The sequence below is a fragment of the Austrofundulus limnaeus genome, unplaced genomic scaffold (genome assembly GCF_001266775.1).
Source record: "Austrofundulus limnaeus strain Quisiro unplaced genomic scaffold, Austrofundulus_limnaeus-1.0 Scaffold14, whole genome shotgun sequence".
Taxonomy (NCBI): domain Eukaryota; kingdom Metazoa; phylum Chordata; class Actinopteri; order Cyprinodontiformes; family Rivulidae; genus Austrofundulus; species Austrofundulus limnaeus.
The window spans coordinates 3,881,632-3,904,866 of record NW_013952416.1 but is presented as its reverse complement, the minus strand read 5'-3'; the positions used below and the strand labels follow the sequence as shown (position 1 = coordinate 3,904,866).

General features: G+C 36.8%; 1 protein-coding gene across 5 annotated transcripts in view; it reads left to right on the top strand.

The window, feature by feature from the left end:
• Positions 1-23,235, top strand: part of ccser1 (coiled-coil serine-rich protein 1) — a 119,675-nt gene that overhangs the window by 18,103 nt on the left and 78,337 nt on the right. For all 5 annotated transcript variants that reach the window (XM_014002729.1, XM_014002728.1, XM_014002730.1 and 2 more), the window contains exons 5-6: positions 152-242; positions 2,238-2,343. In XM_014002729.1, the coding sequence (XP_013858183.1) occupies positions 152-242; positions 2,238-2,343 (197 nt within the window). The remainder of the gene's footprint in view (positions 1-151; positions 243-2,237; positions 2,344-23,235) is intronic.

Here is a 23,235-nt window from a genome sequence, read left to right as displayed (position 1 = left end):
AAATAAACAAAAAAAAAATAATGTTGCCCATTTATTATGAAAACAACTGCTGTTTCCTGTCAAAAATGGTTTGAGCCACATTAACCAGTTTATTAACAAAATAGCATTTTCTCATTATTTTATTGAATTTTTTTTCTCTTTTTCTAAACAGGATGTTTTGAACAACCTGGGTTCATCAGAACTGGATGAAGATGATCTCATGTTAGATCTGGACCTCTCTGACGATCAGAGACTTCGACACGGTAAGTTCTATTAACTTAATTTAATCATACACAATACAGTGTTTTAAACTTTTTTTAATGTTTGGTTGATTTCTGAAAAAACACAACTACACTTGGATGTATTTACATTTTTCCTRTTTCTGTTCAAGTAAATATTTGCTCGTACTTCCTCATTCTGTATGTCACAATTGTTTTTCTCTCCACCTGCACTGATTTGCTTCTCTTTCTCATTCCTGTTGTTTTATTCACTGTCTGGCACTCTTGTTTTTATTTTTTTCTTTAAGTCACATCAGTTCTATCACTTATTATATGAAACCAGTATTCTTTTAGCTTCTTTCAATGTGTGACAACTTTGATCCAGCTACCTCATTCACAGCAATTTATCTCTTTTGTTGTTTTGGCATTTCAGTCACATTGACATGCTGCATGGATGAAAAGGGACTGTCGTTGCTCATGTCCTTCCTCAGTGCAGCAAGGACTGCCAAAATGTAACCTCAGCTTTCATACAATATATAAAATTTTTTATTATGGTGACTAAGTGCATTAGGCTTCTATAATATTCCATATAAGAATATGTTAAGATMAACTTTATCAAACAATCTCTTGATGCGTTCATCAGTTCATTTGTAGCACATTCATGTCACATGAAAGTAGTTATCCATTTTGATGTTACGAGTAGATGTAGTAAAGTAAAATAATTAGCTTTTGTAAGTACTAATGTTAATTACAGAAGCAGCACGATAAAAGGACCATTTCATAAACTATTGTAAATATTGCCATTATGTTGCTGATTATTTTATGTGCAGTTAATTGTCCATAAATTTAAATGGGTAGTTATTGTCCTTTTGCTATCAGTGGGATTGTGTGGAGTTCTCATGAGCAGACAGTATATTACCTGCAGTAGACAGAAGATGCAGTTTGAAGAATCAGTGAGAGATGCTCATGGAAGAATCAAGCAAAAAGCTGCTCAAAACACAATTCATACAAGAACAGATTTTTACATGCAAATCAGCTTAAAATTAAATTTCCTGGTAGTTCAACCAATGCAGTAAAAACCTGTTTTATGTATAAAAACATGGTTGAAAAACAAAGTAAGGTAAACCATTCACATTAAATAAGTACTCACTCTCTAGCCCATCTGTAAGCCTTGGACTGGCTCTCACAATAGTTTAAATCATGTCAATTAAAGGTAAATGTTTAGTAACAGTATTAAGTAAAAGACAATGTCTGGACTTTCAATACCACTCAACCAAACCCCTGTGTTTAAAGGGTTTAAAGAGGTTTGTGAGAGAATTTTGGCTCAAACAGAGCCCCCATAGAGTTGCACAAAATAATGAAAGCATCTCAACAGGCACCGTCTGATAAAGAGCTAAAGGAGGCACAATCATTAATACACACTAGCACACAAGCATGGATGCTTAGTCATTAGACCTAATGGTTTGCAGACTGTAGCATGAAATTAAAGGTTTGATGAATTATTCTCATAAAGTCAAGGGACTAAGACTTTGTGCTCGCAATAAAAGAATAAGGTTCTTCAACATAATCATAGTGAGTCAGTTAAAGACACGCGCCTGCACACACTTTCAGGTTGATTGCACAATGAAGACAGCCTCAGCAACATGCACAGGCATCTATAAAGATAAATATGCATACATTCACAACAGGCTATCCAGTATACACCCATCCCACACACTTACACACACTTTCTTCATTGGTGCTTCACATTTTTACCTCTCTCTTGTGGCCTGTTGAAGCCTTTATTAAAAAGAAAGCTGTTTCACTGCAATTTATGGCCGTTTTCAGCAGCAGGGCTGAAATCACACATCCTCACAGTAAAAAGTCAACAAAGGAAGGAAGAATMTAGAACTCTTTACTTTTGTCACCTTACTAAATTCACTCTCCTCTACAATGGCATGTTATATGCGCCCATAAAAACAGACATATCACTATTGTAAACAACCCATAAAGCAATTAGCCTAATGTCGTGATGATGGCTGTGCTTGGATGGGTTCACAGTGTCAAGAGAAGATTCAAGCCAATCTTTGACCTCCTGTTTCAACCTGCTCCCCTCTCCCTTGGACCCACCTGGAGATCGCATCCTAGGAAAAGAAACCAGCCAGAGGTAAATATGTGTTGTGCACAAACTCAACTAACACATTKTCACTCCCGACWCGTCACATATTGACGCTTTTCCCAGGTTCTCTCTGTGTCTTATTTTGATGCGTCGGGTACCCCCGTCGCATCAGTTATTGACACACCAGGCATTTCCGGGTTCCCTCGGCGTCCGGTTTTGATGCGTTAGGATGCAAAATGTAGGGGTCTTTGAGTTGGGGTCCGTGGTTAATATTAAGGGTCAGGGTTCATGGTTAATTTTAGGTAGTGGGGTCAGGGATAAGATGTCTAGGGCTAATATTAAGTAATTTTACGGTTTGAGTCATATTAGTTGACATGAATTTCCTACACTGTCTAAAAATGGTTAATTTTAGGGATCAGAGTTGATGGTTAATTTTGGGTACTAGGGTCAGGGACAGGATGCCTAGAGCGAATAAAGGTAATTTTAGGCTTTGGGACGGTTAGTTTCTGTGAATTTTCTACACTTTCTGAAATTATGACAACGGATTCCGCCCCATCTCGTCAATGACTGATGCGAGGGGGGTACCCAATGCGTCAAAATTGGACGCAGAGGGAACTTTGGAAAAGCGTCATTATGTGACGACTTGGGAGTGAGAATGGGTTGACTCAACATGTACTCTTCTGTGAATCCCACTGAGCAGACAAACACAAAGTTTCACATGATTGCAAGGATTGTTGTGTGATTTCTTTGTCTTGGGTTTTTAAATAGCAAATTCAGTAGTTTTATTTATTTAAAAGTGTGTGTGTGTGTGTCAAGGGTGAATATGGCTTATAATTTAAGACAATTTAAGCTCCCGAATACCATTAAAGTGCCAAATTAATTCAGTTTCTCTGAGCATGTTTTCAGAAATACAGCATTTATCAGTTTGGTTGTTCCAAACATCTTGGAGAGTTTGCCAAGAAATGTGAATTTGCAGTGAACACTTTGTCTTTATTCATGTTTTCTAGCTGTACACTAGATATGCCACTCGGTAACTTCCATTTATAGTCAGTATAACTGCAATGTTTTGCTATTTTTTTCAGGCTAACATTACTATGTGTATTACGCCAATGAAACTTGCACAGAGATTATTTTAACTCCTATAAATTTGTTACAAAATTTAAGATTGCCTTTAAAATGTTCTTACTTAACAAATGTGCTGACATAGTACAGTATACCATGGTATGTACATGATTTAATTAAATATTTATTGTAGATTTGAACAAATTGTCAGCCAAGTAAAAAAAAAAAGAAACCTTGTTTAATCCGTCTGTTTACAACCAGAATGTTCACCCAGTTCTCGATACCTGAAGWCGTCTGACAAATTCTCCTTTCAAGTTGAACCAGGTATCTAGACCTTTAAATGCCTTCAGGCTTTCTTTTGTATTCCTTTTTTATCCGTAAACATGTCCACATCAATATCAGGAAACCTGATATCTGCTCAGTCCTTTGCACACTTGTTTTTTGATAGAGGGGAAAGATCCATGTTAAGAACAAAAGCTTTTAAATTATAATGACATTAAATTGTTTTACTCCCAATCCCACAAATATCAGTTGTGCTCATTCTTTATTATACCTCTGTATTAAAACAACTGAAAGAAACAAAAATAAATGCCATTTTTCAATCACCATTTTCAGTTTGCTAGTCATGTTTTCTCCCCAATCTTGTGGTTTGGTTTAAATGTATCAATTTGTTTACTGTATTTGGAGGTACTTCTAATATTTAACCAAGTAAAATTTCCATGAGCCTCTTTTGACTCAAAGTAATGGATTTGGTTGTAAAGCCACAAAACCACAGGCTTACTCTGGACACATTTTGATTTTAAGCCAAATGAAAAATGATAATTTGGAAGAGACAGTTTATCGTGTTGGCAGCAAAGTGGTAGCAATCAATGCCCGAAAGTGCTAACGCCATTCAGAAGTTAATTGTTGCATGAAATAAACAGAAACAGGATCAGAATGTTACTTGAACAATTTTCGCTTGATAGGTAATCATCAAATAAACCTTTGATTGATTTTGAAAGCTTTGATTGTACCATCAAATTTTGGAAAGCATTATGGCAATGTCAGGGGGGCTGCGGTAGCTCGGTGGTCAGTGCGCAGTCTTGTACTGCTGAGACTCCAGGCTCGATCCCAGGTTTAGTCAGGAAAGGGTTCTGGCATAAAACAATTGCCAAATCTTGCATGTTTATTGGCTCACTGTGGTGACCTCTGCAGAAGAGAGCAGCTGAAATATATATAAAAAACAGCATTATGACCATTTTAAATAATMGGTTGTGATCTTGTATTGGTCTTGTAAGACACAATTTGTACACAATACTTTGTGTTTGCTACAGCTGCAAATATAACTTCATTCTTCCTGCTGTACACTCATTGACCAACTGAGAGACACAAAGAGAAGGAAAGAAGGAAGGAAGGAAAGTGAATGTCCATTCCAGGAACTGCTTATCTTGAGTGTTTTGTGTAAATGTGTGACATGTTTTATGCCTTTCACTTTCTGTGAAAGGAGGCAGAAAGGTGGAGGTGAAATAAATAAATTAATTCACTTGGATAAATGCACAAGTTGTCATTTGTCTCCTYGTAGTTCACAACTTGAAGGAAACACTTTCAGCTTCTGTTTTTTACATATTAGTACCTTTGACAAGGAGGATTTTATAAGTAATTTGATTTGGCCTCTTATTTCCTCTCTATGATTCAAATCTGGATATATTTTGTTCATAACACTGACTTGTACATACACACCCACACTTCTTTGTAAAGATGATTGCAACACACACACAGTGCATCTCTATGGATGGGGCTTATTTGGTTTTATGGAGCCAGTGGGTAATAAAGGGTTGTATCACCAGTGGTGTCTGGTGGTCTATCTGACAAGCCTGCAGATGATTATTACTTTACCTTTCAGTGCTCCTTCCTCTCCTTTCTAGTTGAATTTATTTTGTGTTTTGCTTCTGGCCTCCATAGAGTAAATATACCAGATCTGTCTAAACATGCTTGCTCTAAACTAGCAATAGTATTTGTTTTCAGGTTTGGGCTGGTCAACAGGTGAGTGTGGTTTTGAAGTACAGCTTGAAAAWTTTTCTCAAATTTGTGACACTATAGTTTCTTGTGCCTCTTTTTTTCTGCGAAGGATTTTTTAAATCCCCCCTATAAAGCTTGTTGAAAACTTTAGTGAATAAAAATACTTTTTCTGTCTAGACAGTTTCAGTGAATCATGCAATCAACCTTTTTAACCATCTAAGGCTTTTGTCAAGTTGTTAAATTTGTTTTGGCTTTTTTTAAAATCCCCACTTGCGTTTGGAAGTAGTGGAGGTACACTCGTTCCCTCCCACACACTTACAAATATTTGAARTCTTTCTAGGAGATTAAGGCTAAAATGTCATTCAGCTAAAACCCTTTTTTTAGTTTGATTGAGTTTGTCGTGGTAGATAAATCACAGTGCAGCRAGAAAATGTCAGAAAGGTAAAAAATGATTCTATGCTCTGTAATCCAATAAGTAGGAGCATAAGAATGTTTCACTTTACTGAAAAAAAAAGAAAATTAATGAATGAAAGCAGATTTTAGACAAGTTCTTACATTCTTATGTAAGAACATGTAAGAACATGTACATGTGTACTAGGGTTTATGTTTATATTTTTACTGTGCTCTATTCTCTTTAAGACGAAACCTATTGAATACTCATATGAGTAATTCAAGGGATAATTTAAAWTTTCTGTTAAGGAGTTCTGTGGAGTTGTTTTTAGCACCCATTAGCTTACCTGCAGGAGATAGCAGAGGGAAACTTAAAAAAAATGTATTAATTAATATCAGCTTCTTGCTTTTAGTAGCAAAGGGTATAATCAGCATTCTTTGCTAGGTAGAAGAATATACAGAATCATACATGGATACAGCATATATATTATATCAGGGCTATTTAACTAAATTGCTCCGGGGGCCACAGTTACTGCAGGTTAACAGCTCAGGGGCCAAACATCCAGCAATTTAAGCCATTATGTAAATAAACCAAGTATTACAAAGATCAGTTACCTTTCAAATAGTTTATTTTGCTGCATTTAATCATGAAAACAACATACAGAACCCCATAAAAGTAGTGATAATTAAAGAATATCAAAAACAAAAAGAATACATTATGTCTCCTATTTAACACAAATATTTTGACATCTCTGACTTTTTAAAGCAATTTTATTTTCACTTTCATAGTTTTATATTCAACTGCTTGTAATTTTAACTGTTTTGAATGTGCATAGAAATGTTTTTTATCAGCTTCTTGTCAAGGTTCTGACGTTTCTGTAGATACCAAACATGTCTATGTTTAACTAAAATAATTCATAGTAATTAAAGTAGAAAACCAGGGTTTTGGACTTAAGAGACGAATGAACCAATTGACGGACCGAACTTTGGTCACTCCTGGGCCAGATGTGGCCCGCGGGCTGCCAGTTGAATAACCCTGTACTATATTGTTAAATAGGCAGGCCACTGACACARATTTTACTTTGTTTTTTACTGTGATGCTTCTTTCAACATTACCTATCTTTGTACATTTCATTGAGCGTTTGTAATTTTCTGTCACAAATTTGTCTTTTCTCACAAGAAGTTCAGTCATTATATTGAAGACATTTCAGTAAAAGGTACAGTGCTAACTGTATAAAATATTTTTTTAATTTAAATGACTGCAGCAGATTATGCTACGCAATTTGGACATTTTTGTGTTTTTTTGCAGATTTGTGAAATATAGTGTGCCACCAAAATGTTATCCCAAACAAATGATAACAGAGTGAATGTAAAGAGTAATAAGAAATAAAGAGTTTAGTCCACTGAAAGAYGATTTATCCTCCAATAAATTGAGTTTTTATTCATTGACAAGGGAAGATTTAGAGCATTTCCGAGTCACTGAAGTTGTGAATAGCTGWTGGCAGGTGTTAATTTCTCACCATTTTAGTTCAGCTTCTTAATTGATTTCCTCCAACAAAGCCTTATCATACAAATTTCACTGGAAAATGTGTTCATTCTGCGAGCGTGGCGCTGAGATCGGAAAGGGAAATAGCGAAATGTGTTTGCCCAGAGCTTCCTCCATCTTTTCCTTTTTTCTCCAAGTCTCTTTCGCTTTTTGTCTCAGGTTCCCCGTTCCCTCGAGGGGACATTGATTTGCTGGAGGCAGAGCAAGCTCCCTTCTGTTCACACTCACGCAAAACACAAACACACACTCATAAGCTGCTGTTCCCATCATTTCAGCGGACATTACACAGATTTCAAAAGTATTTTCCCTAGATCTATCCCAAAAATAAGTATGACAAACTTAACCTTTTCTAATAAATCTGTATAACTTATAGGTAAGAGTCTTTGGTTGGTTTTTATCTCCATAAAGAGAGATTGGTTTCTACTGACTCTGRAAACACATTATTGTACACAGAACATGTGTAGCACAAGTGAGTATTGGCTGCAGAAAACTACCTGACAGACTGCACGAAACATCTGTTCTATGCACCCAAATCAAAACGCACAGTCTTTCATGCATACTTATTGTTTATGCTTGGCGGCTGGATGATTTTTTGTGGCAGGTATTTGATTTTCTGTCTTTAAGGATTACATTGTACCAAACTTCACACAGTAAGCATCATTTATCTGTTTTTCTATCTTTGTAGAAAGATAGATGTGTCTTGAGATTTCGGGGGAAAAACAGAAACCTGAAATAAGATAGAGTCCTATATTCAACTGAATATAAAACAATTTATAGACGCATGAAATCTTCATTGCCTTGCGCAGCACATGGTGAGCAGAGACCATCCATTCGAAACATAGTACACTGTTCTAGTTTCTAATCATAAAATCAGTTGATTATTGATTGCTCCTGGATTGTGTCTTTATATTAACTCTAAACGATACGGTACATTTAATGAGAAGGAGCGAGGCAGAGCTGCGTGGAGTAAAAGAGCAAAATGAATCGGGTTTGGGTCRGATCTGTTGTTGAAATATTCAGTGTCCTGTTGTACTTTTTGATTAACTTTTTATGTGTTTACACACTCAAATGTTGCAAACATTCAATTTAAGAAGCTTAACAAAAAAATAATAATAAAAAGTAGCCAGCATGTGTTACATGGCAGTTTAATACTGAGTATTTATTGTCTAATGTGCTGGTTTTGATAAAGCTTTCTTTAATCTTGTGTGCATGTTTGTAGTTTAAACAGCATCATTTGATTGTGACAGTAATGAATGTTTCTCAGTGCCTTGTGGAAGGCTCATAAGACCAGCGAATGTTTGTGTGATGTATCTTTAATGCCTGTGTTGCATTGTGTGCTGTGTTAAGACACTGTCTCTTCGCTTGTCTCCTCTGTAAAATTGACGCAGAGGAAATTAAATTTTGACAGTCGGGACATAGCTTGTCAGTTGCTATGGTAGCAGTAGCCTGCCTGTTGAACGCTCCTCGTTTCTTTTCTTGCTCCCTTCCATCGTTTCTGATTTATTTACTGCTYTTGATTATTATGCAGAACACCCATGCAAACACCTAGAGGTATCACTGTCTTGTCAGTGGACAATCAGGAAGCRCTCTATTCCCATATCTACTTTTCTTAATTAAACGTTATTATGCCGCTACAACATAGCAAAGCTTGTTAGGAAAATGTTAGAATTTGTGGACAGGTTCAAGTTATTAMCCATAAATAGGTTTAAATGTATTTTAAAGCGAAGCAAGTGAAAGAGAATTAGGTAAATTAGATGCAGTAGTCGGCATCAGCAAGAAGAAAGAGAAAGAATCCTAACCACCTGGATTTTGAAACCCCGCTGAGAGGCAAAGACACGTACACAAAAAGACACRATCGTCTCATATTTGTCTTGATATGATTCAGTGTTATACACCAAAGTGACTTGGTAGTGTCCCACTGAGACCTGTAATCCCAGATTATATATGACTGTCTCACATACACTTGTAAACAAAGAAACAAATTGGTTTAGTCTTAATATGAGTCATAAAGTTTCCCTKTGCTGTGCGCCACGTACTTATATATTTTCTTACCTGCACACATGTGCAAGTTCACATATAAAGAGAAGCATAAAGGATCCAGCTGGGCCTCAGAGAGAAGCGTGGGACAGATAAAAAGCACTCAGCCACAGTGAAATATGAGGGAATAAATAGTAGATTTCCATCCCTTTGTTCACTAGCTTACAATGATGTCYAATTTCTTCATCCAACAAGAAGTGGCAAGACTCAGCGTTTAATTTTGCATTAATCAGTGGCTTGTGKGCTTCACATTATGTTTTAATCAATATATGGTGGTTATTTTCTGTATTTTTGACATGTTATTATTCTCATAGTCCGTACCCACGAATTGTATGCTGTTTTCTCAAGATGTCTTAGAGTGAAAACTGTGGTGATGCAGCCTAAATATGAAAAAAAAAATCTGCCTTCTGCACATCTGCTGTTCTGCATATTTTTTTAATGAATTGTTGCATGGCTTCTTATTCACTTCCCTCTTATGGGTGAATTAAATGTTCAACACAGAGAAACAAATTAGCTTCAGCTTTTAATGTCCTTGCTCAGAGTGGGGACTGGTGGTTCTGATTTGTAACAGAGAAATCCATTAAACTGGCAGCAGATAAGACATTGCTTTGATTTTCTTTTTTTTTCATAAAGTGTTTCCTTCACTTTGAAAGTATTTGTTGAACTGGCATTCACTGTTAAAAAACATTTGGCATTAAGAGTTTGTTTTCTTGAACCTAAGTGTCTCTTGATTTTTCTGATAGTTTAGAACGACAACATCTTTTTTTTTGGTTTAAACATTGCACAGGACGATGCTAAAATGTTTTCTTTCTGCAGTAAGTCATTCAGGTTCTRATTTCCTGTACTAAATACAACAAAAACACAACAAAGCTTTCCATTTAGAATTAGTCACTGATGTTTTTCTCATTCATGGCTAGGTTTAGCATTTCTTAGCATTGTTCAATGATGCAAAAAACATTTTTAGGTAATGCTGGGTATGGAAGGAAAAAACTATKAAAGTTATCAGTTTTTGTCAAAGACCCATTAATAAGAAAACCAAATGGTGTTTATTAGAAAGATATTGACAATTTGAGGGAGCCTCCCTCTGGCTCGGAACAGAAATGCTATTTAGTTACACTGTAATTTAAATATATAATTTTCAAAGAAGAAAAACAACAACAACACTATTCTGTCTGTTAGCAAACACTTGCATCCAGAATAATTGTATTTAAACAAAGAAACAAAAACCTTGTTGTCCAACCTTCTCTAGGCAAACAAACCAAACAACTAGATTCAGTGTGCACTGTGTTTGACAGCCTTGTCACAGTGAATATTTCCAAGTTTGCTGCTGTTTCTTTTTAAAAACAAAACTAAACCTAACCTCGACTCTTTTACCTGGCAGCCAACACATAGTGAAGCTCCAGCTGCATCACAGGAAGTAATGGTATAAAATAAATTTTGCACACCAAATAGATTTGCAAGTTGTAACCTAGCTGCCTAAACCAAGCACAACTTTTCTTTTCATGGTTCGATTAAACACAACCTGTTCTGGGAAAGAGTGAGGTTAATCATCTTTGAAAGGTACATTTTTGAGCTTGTACAATTATCTTCAAACACAAAAATCACATGTGGACCCCTTTATCAACCTGTGCCTCTTAACCTCTATTAACCGCAGCAAATTACTGCTAAATTAAATAAAATTATTGTGGTCAATATCACATTCTGATTTAGCATTTCATGGCCTTATTTTGTGTAATTTTATTTTCAATGTCTGTGTCTAGACCTTATGATGAGTAGGRGAAAGTGGGCCAAATATTTATACTGTATTGTGTATTTATATTTTAAATAGATATCAATCTGTTTTGTGTTTTGTAATTGTTAACAGGGAGGTTAAATAAAGTGTACTGCCTGGTGGTCAATAGTGCAGTCGTGTAATCCTGAGTCTGCAGGTTGGAGCCCTGGCTGCCTCAGGAAGGGCATGGTGTAAAACTGCCAAATCTTTTGTGCGAGTTCACTGACTGTGACGAGCTCTGACGAAGGAAGCATCTGGAAGAAAACAACAAAATCATTTAATGATTAAAACGTTAACAGAGATGTTGCTGTGGACGCTGGAACTGTTTRGTTTCACATTTCAGGACGTCGAATTGATATTCACTTAAGGATTAGACAAGTTGCCATTTTCAGTTAAGTGAGAACAAGAAATTATGTGACTTAGTAGGTTTAGAGTTGGTTTTTAGAAGCTCAACAATAGCAAAGGGATGAGGCTTTGCTCACAAGCACCGAGTGCTGCCCCTCGGCAGGCTTCCACAAAGCCTGCCAGTCAGAAGAAAATGGGCTTTTATGGGTTTAAAGAGCCTGGAGCTAATATTACAGGCAGCAGCTCAGCTGAGGGGCCACATAACAGGCAGAATGAGATAAATAAGGATTTGTTTTGCGCTATGAATCATGCAATATCATGCAATAAAAATATAGAGCTTAAAAATAAGCTTTTTACGTTGCCTTAATATTCARCATTTTGGAGGCTTATTTGGTGTACCTTTACCTTTTTGTTTCATGTATGGAAGACTTACTACTTTGTAGAAAGCAGTTCCCCAATGCCTGCATCAGTCTGAAATAATTATCTTATAAAAATACCACAAATGCTAAATGGGTTGTATTTATTTTGCACTTTTCTTGTCTTGCTGACCACTCAAAGCACGTTTTCCATTAAAAGCTGCATTCACCCATTCACACACACATACTGGTTTGCAGATCGGCAGCAGTGTGGGGTCTAGTTTCTGACCCCCGGACACTTTGACAAGTAGAGGAGAAGCTGGAATCAATCAGACAGCCTCCCAACTGGCAGAGGACTTCAGCTGTGTTCCTTCACCCCTCTCCTTATAGCTCTGTTCCTTTAATCTGTCTTTTGTTTTTTGATTTAGTTTTGTTTTTCAAAGTGAAGGGCAAAAACTGTCACTTGCATCTCATTGAAAAAAAAAACTATTAAAGGTTTTTACAAGTTTAATTTTGTAATGATGTTTCTCCTGCAAATTCTGCATTCCATAATAAATAAACTGTAACTGAATTTCCAACTTCTAAGAGTCCGGGAATAAAAACAAAATGCCCATGAGAAGTCGGATTTAAATCTAAATTTTTAGTTGAGAATTTGGGTAAGTTTTTTGTCAAACCMAAGTTTTGCATTTTCCAAAGGAAAGGAACAAGTAAATGTTTTTCAGTTGCCTTTCAAAGCTCATAAAACACTGGAGAGACTACAGCCTGAATAATATTAGTTAATTTTGTATAACTAACATTTTATTTAATAACTCAGCATACATGAAATGCTTCATCATGTGGAGATCGGGGCGAATAACGGGAATTATTATCCTCTGAACCAGAACTGTTTTAAAGTTGTGCCACAGAATACTTTACTATTTTACATCAGCTCTTCAGTCACCAAACGTAAATAATGAAATTATGTTTTGTTGGAGTTTTGGTGTTAGCTAGCACTTTATACAACCAAAGTTACTATGGGTTCTCATGCACATAAATCACATTTTTTTTATTTTATGATACAAAATTATAGGATTAACAAACAAATACAATAAGTTTAGATTTTAGAAGTTTAAAAATTTTTGAAGGAAGTACAGAAAAAAATTGGTTTTCAAGTGAATAAAACAAACAAAACAACACAAAAACTCCCCATTTGTGACGGATGTGCCATTTTTAGCTCTTATGACAGCTTGATATCTTCGTGGCATAAGCTGCTAATAGAAAAATATTTTTCATCAAGCACATTCCAGCTCTCTCTGATAGTYGCTGACAGATCAGCTTGGCAGGAAGAAACCTTGTCATAAACTATTTCTTTCAATTTACAACGTAAATTATCAGTCCAGTCTGTTTATTGGTCATATCAGCAAGTTGACATGTGTTTTCTGAAGAAACCCTTTGACAGCCTTTGATTTGTGGCAGCTTGCATTGTCATCATCCTTATCACCATGTTGGTGTTTTACTGATGGAATAAACAAGCTGTCAGGATTTCACAGTGCACCTATAGAGGTGATGTCTCTTAGCTACCCTGGTCATTTGTTTTAAATCCAAAACTATATGATCAGACTGTGAAAACGTTTGTTTTCTGACTCCTTTTCTTTAGCCCACTGTGACCTGGTTGCCTTGTTTCTGTTTCTATGTATTAAATGTGTATGCATTTTTTTGTACGTTAAATCAAATGACTTAAATGTTGACTTCTGAATTCACCTATCTTTGTTCATTTTTTGTTCTTTAACTTTTTTTTAASTCATTTGCCTTCAGCTGTCTGTTCTGATGCTTCCATTTCCTTCCTGGTCTACTCATATGCTTTCCTTTTTACAACTTTTATACTTTGCACTTCATCCAAATCTTTCCTATAAGTGACAAGGAACAACCAACATTTTTTTTTACCACATTCTGTACTGAATGACCTCTTTGAGGGAGTTCTAATTCTTTTACTTGTTTCAACTGACAGCTCTCTTGTTCAGTCCTTGTTTCCTGTCAGCCCGGTGCTAAAATATTGTTAAGGTCTGCAGCATTTCTTATTTAAAGGCAAACTCATTTACGTGTTTGAAGTTGTGCAGGTATTTTTTTTTTTTGGAAATGCAAATTACAAGGTGAATTTTAAAAATTTCCTTCAACTTGATCTAAAAAAGGTATTTTTTTTATTCTAACAGATTTAATTAATGTAGTGATATGTTACAAAATTGGAATGTTCAGCTGTCACAAAAAAGTTTGTGTCATATATTTATAGTGGACTCGATAATTTTTCACAATAAATACACACACGATAAATGGGATTTAAATCGTTTTGTTTTGCTTCAATATAAAAACTTTTGTTCATTGTTGTTATTTTTTTGTAAAGCCAGTAAGAACATCGCCAGATGATTCTAACAGTAAACCTGATTTATGACTCATTTTTAAAAAGGTGTTTGAAAATAAATAAAACTGAGATGACAGGCACAGACCCATATTAATTGGGTTTAAGATTGTTGACGTGACAAATCTTTTTTTGTAAAAAAATTAGCTGTGTTTATTGCTATTCTGAAAACATTTTGAGATTTCAAAACCTGAGAATGTTTTTACCTTACTTTTATGATTTACTTTAGAAAACATGCATTTTCAGTGTTAGCTGTTTGTTTCCACATTGACAACACTGTTAAACTACATGTTGCAGCTTACCAGCTACATTTTACACTTACTGTATTGTTGTGAATTAGTTATATATTGTAAAATGTAGAGCAAATCCTACCTGGTGTTCTTTATATTTAGATTGTCATGACTGCAGGGTCATCCAACACATAACGAGGCAGCAGTTTCCTTAAATTAAAACAATCACAGCATAATTACACTGCCACTGAAATTCTGGTCCTTCATCATCTGGTCTTTACAGATAAATACTGGAAATCATCATGTCCTTAAGTAATGAAGAAGATAAACAATAATGTGTCTTCCAAATGATTTTTTCCTTTGGGTACAGAAATAGAAATGTTATTGTGGATTTACTGACAAGATTTTAGGGGAGGAAAAAAAACAAAAACATCCTCAATCAACCAGTACTTGGCTTTTGCAATCAGTTGTCACCACTAGCATTCTGTGTTTTTTTTAGCCAGCCTGCTTAAAAAAGGGGAAATGAAAGCCGTTTAACGTAAAATATATAGGTAGTTAGTAAGATGAGTCACATTCTACAAAGCAGGAAGTTCACTTTTTTAGTAAAAAAAGATGTCTGCTACATTTTGGAAATGTAGCTTTTCAAGCAAGATTAGAAAATTGAAGGGGGTGGGGTGCTAGTTTGACTTGTCTGTGTTCTCTGAAATTTCTTGTGGGTGAGGATTAGATGCTTCTTTCCAAGCAACAAGAAGTTGTGATATTAATTAGAACAAGTTAGTCCCGGTTAGTCCCTGTTAGTCCCCGTGGTTTCCTCCCCCAGGTGAAGCTACTGTAGTGGTGCTGTCATAGTGTGACTTTTTCATAGGTTAGCATCTCAGATGATATGACAAGCTGACAGTCCCTGAAGGTGCTAGGCTAAGTGCAAAGTAAATACAGAAGCACTGAGCAAAGGCTTCTATGACAAGAAACATAGATTCCGAGTGCAGAGAAAAACAGAAAGCAGAAACGACATTAAGGTTAATCAGAAATTTACCCCTGCCGTATAACATTAGTTTTATATTTTCTTCCTTTCTGTGTCTGGAGAGCTGTGTTCACCATTAGATTCACTGCCTGGAGCTTGGCTTGTGCTCACTCTTTAGTCACAGATGCACTTTATGTCGGAGATGAGTTTAATGGCAGCATTAAACATCCATAGCCTCAGGTGCTGAATGCAGATGACTGCGCTATGTCTGTCAGGTGGAGAGAAGGAGTGACAAATGAGGGTGATCATTCTGCCTTAGCTGTGGTGCACCGTTGTACTTCACTTGCACAGGGACGGAAGCACACACTTACACACAGATATCTGCACTTCACACATGTTCAGAGCCATAGACACAAATTGGATTGTCCCTATTAATGCGTTCATTATTGCCAGTAAAAAAATTAATGACAAAAAAGTTGGCACAGGGTACTGACTGCCTGCTTAAATGCGCCTCCGATTTTAAGGATCCCTTACAATTATCACTTGTGAGACATTGTACTTTTTTTATTGATGATTGGCAGCCCACTGCTTCTTATTGCTGCAAAAGATAATGCATTTGAATCCCACATGTTTTATTTGACGAGCGGTCATTATTTGTCTCCACACACTAACCAAGCATTATGTAAAAACCCAGAGGTGGAGGTATGCATAAGAGTGTGTGTATGTTGTTAGCATTGTGTGTGTTGTTTATTGCCTGTGTGGGTGTGCGCGCGAGTGTGTGTGCAAGCATGTGTCAGTGCTGAGAGCCAACAGCTCAGTAATAAAACACTGGTAAAATATTGAAAGTCATAAAAAGGCAGATAATTGGCTTTTTCAGGTTGGTGAAATGGATCACTTCTAACACAGCTGTTGAGAAATGGCTGCTGAGAGGAGTGAGTCAGACAGATGGAGAGGAGAGTGTAATTTTGAGAAAGACAAAGGGTGAAAAACCTGTATATTAAAGAATGGAAAAAAACAGGAAACGAGTAGGAGCACATGGGGAAATATATAGGATTAATAATGAATGACAGAAAAGAGTGGAGGAGATCAGTAAAAAGGCACAGGAGGAAAAGAATGAGTGCAAAGCAAAAAAGGAGGCATCATATATTTCATCATTATAGAAAAGTTTCATCTTTTGTAGATTTAATTGCATATATGTGCATTTGTTCATGTAGTACCAGTTGCTGCCACTAGCTGGTGTTATAGTATATCCCCATCAATTTAAATTAGGACTTTGACTACTTGTATAATCTCTTAATTGACTACCATCAGAGAGTGCTATTCCCTAGAATCACATGCTGTGCATAACCTGCTAAGACACGCTGTGTGTTTGTGTATGTGAAAGAATAAGAGGGTTGTGGAAAAGTGAAATAGAGTGAGAGTGGCTACCAGCTCATGACAGTGAGAAGACAGATGACCCTGAGTAGAGGAACGGCCTCCCTGCCTGTACAGCATCTATCATCACTGAACAGACTTGTCTTCTACTGTTTGCTGCACTTCCCTTTGTGTGTGTGTGTGTGTGTGTGGGGGGGTGTGTGTGTGTGATTACCTGCGGATGAGACTCATGCTTTGCTGGAAAATGACTTGTCTACCCTGTAACTGCAGACACAAAACGTATAGCTTTGCATGCACGAGCGCACACCATGTGTTCTCTTCGCTTCCGAGGACGTAACATCGATTCACATTTATCTCCCGGATAAAAGTTCGACCAGAAAACAAGCCTTTATGATTAACATTAAGTGTAAGTTTTCTTCCCAAAAGGAAGATGAGTCATCACAATGAACCACTTAGCATATTCATTCCTCCTACAACACGAGTTACGTCTGCGCACACATACAGTCAGCACACAAGGAGCCACACAACCTTTATGCTACTGTCACTAAAGCAACTATGATTATCAAAGTAGCAGTACTAGAAGAAGTGAAAGGAAAACCTTTGCAGAAGATTTGAAATGTCTTATGCCCTGAAGCATACATCAAACACCAAGGCAGTGTTACATCATGGACACACACGGCTGCTATTCGCACTGGATCATTTGTTTTTATTGATGATGAGACAGATGACAGAAGCAACAAAAGGATTTCTGAAGTGTTTATGTACATCAGTCAGTTCTAAACTGTATAAAATCACCACAAAAAAAAAAAAAAAACATTTGGTGAAAATAAGCTAGGAGTTTCCTGAGGTAACAGATCCAGTAGTGGCTGAGTTAATGACCTGTTCTCAGTCTGATAGAGCAGCTTTTCATTAGCTGTAAACAAAACTAAAGACAAAAAGACCCACAAACTACTTAAGACAACTGCTCTAAAGGTCTTATTATCACCACAAAGAAAACTTGTCATGTAAAAAGTACTATTTTCTTGTCGCTAATCTGATGTTTTCAGACTTTAGGCAGCTGGTGTGGTTATATAGATTTATTTTTCTTTTCAAATTTGTATAGCTTTTTAAAAAAAATGTTCTCACAAAATACCTCAATCTTAAAAAACTGTCTTTAAATGTGAACATTCCCTTCAACAGATCAGGGATAAATGATGAAATTGATTTTTACAAACATGGATTCTTGTTGAGGATCGAGATCAACACAGTTCAATCCATTTTAACATTTTTTTCATATACAGTACTTAGGGTCACTGTATCTAAATAAGGTCGTTTTGATGGAGGTGTGAATGTGTTTTTATGTGCTTTAGGCAGCCTCTCACAAAATGTTATTGTTACGTTTAAAATCAATCACGGATATTGTGAAGTGAGATGAAAATCTCGTTTAAAGGTTCTGCTTTGTTGACAAAAAAGCTTTTCTCTCATTTTTCTGTAATTATATGGATTTACTGCATCACATATTCAAACCAAAAACTCTGGTAAAAGTCAGACTGAGGGTAAAAAGTGTCATTTTTTAAGAAGCACACTGATGCGAAAAGACAACAACTAAAACTTGTGACAGTAGGAAAAAACATCTTTGTTTTGGTACTGCACTGTGCTTTTTTGTGTTGTGCMCAGAGAAAAGAATGAATGATGTATTTTTTTATTATTTATTATTTATTTATTTACGCTCTGCTCATCCCAGTTGAATAGCATGTGGGGCAACAAAGAGAAACATGGAGAAAGTTCACCCTTCCAGGGATGTCAAGCGCGATCAAAAAAGGTAAAAACAAAACCATTTTAGAGTGGGGACAAAAAGCACCCACAGCTACTTGACAGACAGTACTTACCTGTCCTCAAAAGACTGCCTGTTTCATCGACATTTGTCTGAGGTACTCAGCAGGTTCCCGTGAGGAAAACCTGAGATTTTGACGCCACATCAGTTTAGTGTAGTGGTTGTCACAACGAAAAAGGGTAAATAAAAAGGGGGCAAAGAGAAAGTTAAAGAGTTGGTAGACAAGGGCAAAGGAGACGGGTTGTGTTGGGGCTCCGCTAAGGAGGAACAGCAAGGACAAAGTGGTTAGGGGGTTGAGATTGATGAATAAAAAATAAATGAAAAGGAGGGTTCGATGCGTAGGTGTGGTGGGTGAATGATAGTAAAAAGACGAAAGTTGATGGAATGGTGAATGAGCAAAGAAGAAAGTATGAGGCAGCAATTCGGCTCGACCTTATCAGTGGGTAGTCTTTTGAATGACTCTGGGGTGATTGATATTTTTGTGATGTTGTCTTTTTTCGGTCAAGAAACGATTTCCCAAGAGAATTTACTGTCTGCCTTACCATTCCTCGCTACTGTTTACTCGCTCATTTTTCTGGGAGAATGCGACAGAAGGCTACTCATCTCCCCTCACCCTGCTCTAAATGGCCATCAGTCAAAGTGAACATGTTCTCTTGATGATAAAGAGCTCCTTGCGCCGGCTACTATGACTGCCTCTCTTTATTGCAATCACTCCGTCTCCTCCTTCTCTTGTTATGCAGACTGTGAACTCTGAGATTGTCTGTGTGCTTTTCAGACAAGAGGGTGGTATTTCTCAGCTCACCTTTTGAAAATGTCAAAAAAAAAAAAGATTTGAGATGCACAGTCCCCATGTACTCTTTTCTGTCAAAATATCACAGCTTGGAAGGCAAATGTTAATGCAAGAATGAAGTTTAATGAAACAGATTGAAAAATGTGTGGATTTATTATTTGTTTTAATTTGTTAAACATCTGGAATAGTGTTCTTGTAAAAATTGCATGGYACTTAATTTGTTTAATTTACTACTTTAGAGCTAATGTGTTTGGAGGTTGAAGATTTAACAATTTTTTGTTTTATTTCCAGTTTTGTCTTTAAAATATTCAGATAAAAACTTTGTTTTTACTTATTTTTAGTTGCTCTTTAATTGCATTCATGGTGGACATACACTTGTAGTAGTACAAATGAAAATCCATAATTAGTTTAATTACGTATATGTTAGAACAGTTAATTAGTTTAGTTTAGTCTTATTTATTTATTTATTTATTTGTTTATTTGTTTATTTATTTATTTTTGGTGTTTTTAAATTTTTCAACTTGCACTGGGCCAAGAACAGTGCTCTTGTTATTTATTTTTATTTAGTTAGAGCACTGTCCTTTGCTATTTCAATATCAAATCATGCCAAACGATTTGAACATTGTAATAATGAACACGTTTTATTCCAATTTGTTGAAAGTGTTTGTGTAATATTTTTATTTTCTTTGACTCAGGTATGRGTCTTTTGTTGTACTAAACTCTGTAGGTGTTTAAGATTATTCAACAGTGGTCGTGTATCACAGACCAAAGATAATCATTTCCTGAGGCCTGTCCTTCCGTCCATTTTCTTACGCTTATCCGGGATCGGATCGTGGGGGCAGCAGCCTAAGCTGAGAGACCCAGACTTCCCTCTCCCCAGCCACTTGGGCCAGCTCSTCTGTTGGGARCCCAAGGCATTCCCAGGCCAGCCGAGAAACATAAACCCTCCAGCGTGTCCTGGGTCTTCCTCTGGGCCTCCTCCCAGTGGGACATGCCCAGAACATTTCACCAGAGAGGCGTCCAGGAGGCATCCTAACCAGATGAACCACTTGAACTGGCTCCTCTCGACGTGGAGGAGCAGCGGCTTTACACTGAGTCCCTCCTGGATGACTGAGCTTCTCACCCTATCTCTAAGGGAGAGCCCAGACATCCTGCAGAGGAAACTAATTTCGGCCACTTGTATCCGCGATCTTGTTCTTTCAGTCACTACCCAAAGCTCGTGACCATAGATGAGGGTAGGAAAGTAGACTGACTGGTAAACTGAGAGCTTTGCCTTCTGGCTCAGCTCCCGCTTCACCAAGACAGACCGGTACAGCGCCCGCACCACTGCAGATGCAGCACCAATCTGCCTGTCGATCTCCCGCTCCATTCTTCCCTCGTTCGTGAACAAGACCCCGAGATACTTGAACTCCTCCACTTGGGGCAGGACCTCCTCCCCGACCCGGAGGCAGCACGCTACCGGTTTCTGGCTCAAGACCATGGTCTCGGATTTCGAGGCACTGATCCTCATCCCGGCCGCTTCACACTCAATGTCAATGTCAATGTCAATGTCAAATTTATTCATATAGCACTTTACAACATGCATAAAGCTGTACCAAAGTGCTGTACAAGAACAACACAAATGACAAAACAGAGCAAAAAACAATACATCAATTAGATGCCAAAGAATAAAAATGAGTTTTAAGAAGCGATTTAAAATGATCCAGGCTGTGGGCAGATCTAATCTGGTAAGGTACCCCTCCAGTGAGAGCTGGAGATCACAATCTGATGAAGCCAATAGGACCACATCATCCGTACAAAGCAGAGATGTGATCCTAAGGTCACCAAAATGGATCCCCTCAACACCTTGGCTGCGCCTAGAAATCCTGTCCATAAAAGTTATGAAAAGAATCAGTGACAAAGGGCAACCTTGAGAGTCCAATTCTCACCGGAAACGGGTCCGACTTACTACCGGCAATGCGGACCAAGCTCTGGCACCAGTCATACAGGGACCTAACAGGTTTCCTGAGGCCTGTTTACTGTTTAATGAACTGGATTTCGGAATGAAACAGATAATTTAAAAAGTGCAGAGGTTTTTTCCACAGTAAAGCCTCCACTATTTATYTTTRTAACARTGGGCCTCATGCAAGAACATGTTGGTATTCTTATCCTAAYTATCTCTTACTTTTGTTCGTAAGAAGGGTTCGTACGGACATGCCACGTCAGATTCAACAAACTCWTCTATCTTCAGGAAAAGGTGTGTAAATGAGTTGCGTAAATTGATGAATGCGTATCCAGGTGCTCGTGCACGGGGAGAGGTGATTAGCAAAATCTTCCACCACAAAAACACCATATAAGGAWATARGTTTCCTGCCTCACATACCAGGAAGTGTCAATGCATAAGTGACATCGCAAAGTAAAAAAGAAGAACTTTACGAGTTCGGAGATTGAAGTCCTTCTCTTGGAGATCCATATAAAAGTCTTTTTTTGCAGCGTCAGCTGTGGAATTAAAGGATCTGCTTTAAAGCCGAAGAATTAAATGATGACTGCTGTTAATGTCGTGTCTCCCATGGGTCYTACAGTCACAGAAATAAAAATCGAAATCATATTTATCTCTCTCTGTAGTCCTGCTCCGGTTTTTCTTTAGTCAAATATTTTTAATTTCASTGTAAACAACTTTGTTACATACAGTAGGTTTCACTTCAGAAGAGCAGTCGTGCACCGCAACCCCCACCCCCGGCCTTCTCAACTATCAGATGCGTTTCTGAAAAAAATCKTTTTAAAATGTCTCAAAACTTCAATTAATTTCATATTAATATTGTAGTGCTATACGACAAAATTAGTAGCCAATTTATTCTAATTTAACCAATTTATGTCGTTAATCTACATTATTACATTTAAAATTATAATTCTAATTCAAACAGAATAGCCTCTAGTCAACACAATTATAGGGTGTGATTTATTTTCAACTCAAAATATCTTCAAACTAATTAAATATTAAGTTATTAATGAAGAAAACCCYTCTGGATAACAGCAGACTGACTGCTCATAAAATATACGACAGGTCTGGACCACTCGTGYATTTTGTTCGTATCTGAAAAAAATCTTAGAATARGAAAACATTGGTGAATGCCACAAATTATCCTAAAACTCGTACACACAACTTAAGAACAAATCTGTGCGTACGAATGGTTCTTACATGAGGCCCATTGTCTCTATGTGGTTGAGTTCAGGACCACTTTACAAACACAAAATTAGTCTCTGCAGTTTGTACAGAGATAAACTAGTTCAATTCAACCATATTGATACAATCTAGTTCAAACGAATTTATTCCAATTCAATCTAGTTTTAATCCAGATTTATATAGTTGGATACAGTAAATCTGTAATTGCAAAAAGCAGATTTAGTGAACATTTTTTTGCGTAAGAAAAATAAAAATACTTTGAACAGAAAGAAACTTTTAGCAGAACCAGAACATGAAATGGTGGTCCGCTGCCACTGGCCAGGTATGAGAGGACAGGATAGAGACACAAACAAACAAGTTGCATTTATAAAACTAAATTAAATCACATTAGAGTACACTATATCAGCTGAGAGGCCTCCTATATACAGTAAACGCACACATTACCAGTTGAAAACATTCCTGACAGTAAAGTATCCCTTAAAGTTAATAACAACAATGACACTCATGATTAGATAATGGACTTTTTTGTAAGTGTATATCAACATCCAGCGATTTTGTTTTTTTTAATGCAATAAAAATGCGCCCTTCGTATAATTGAGGTCTCTTTAGAATTGAATTCCTTGGAGAGGTTAATAAAACCGAATGAACTCTAAATAACAGGTGTGTGTATCACCGCTGTTTATTGTATTGTTGAAAATATGGTGTTGAATCA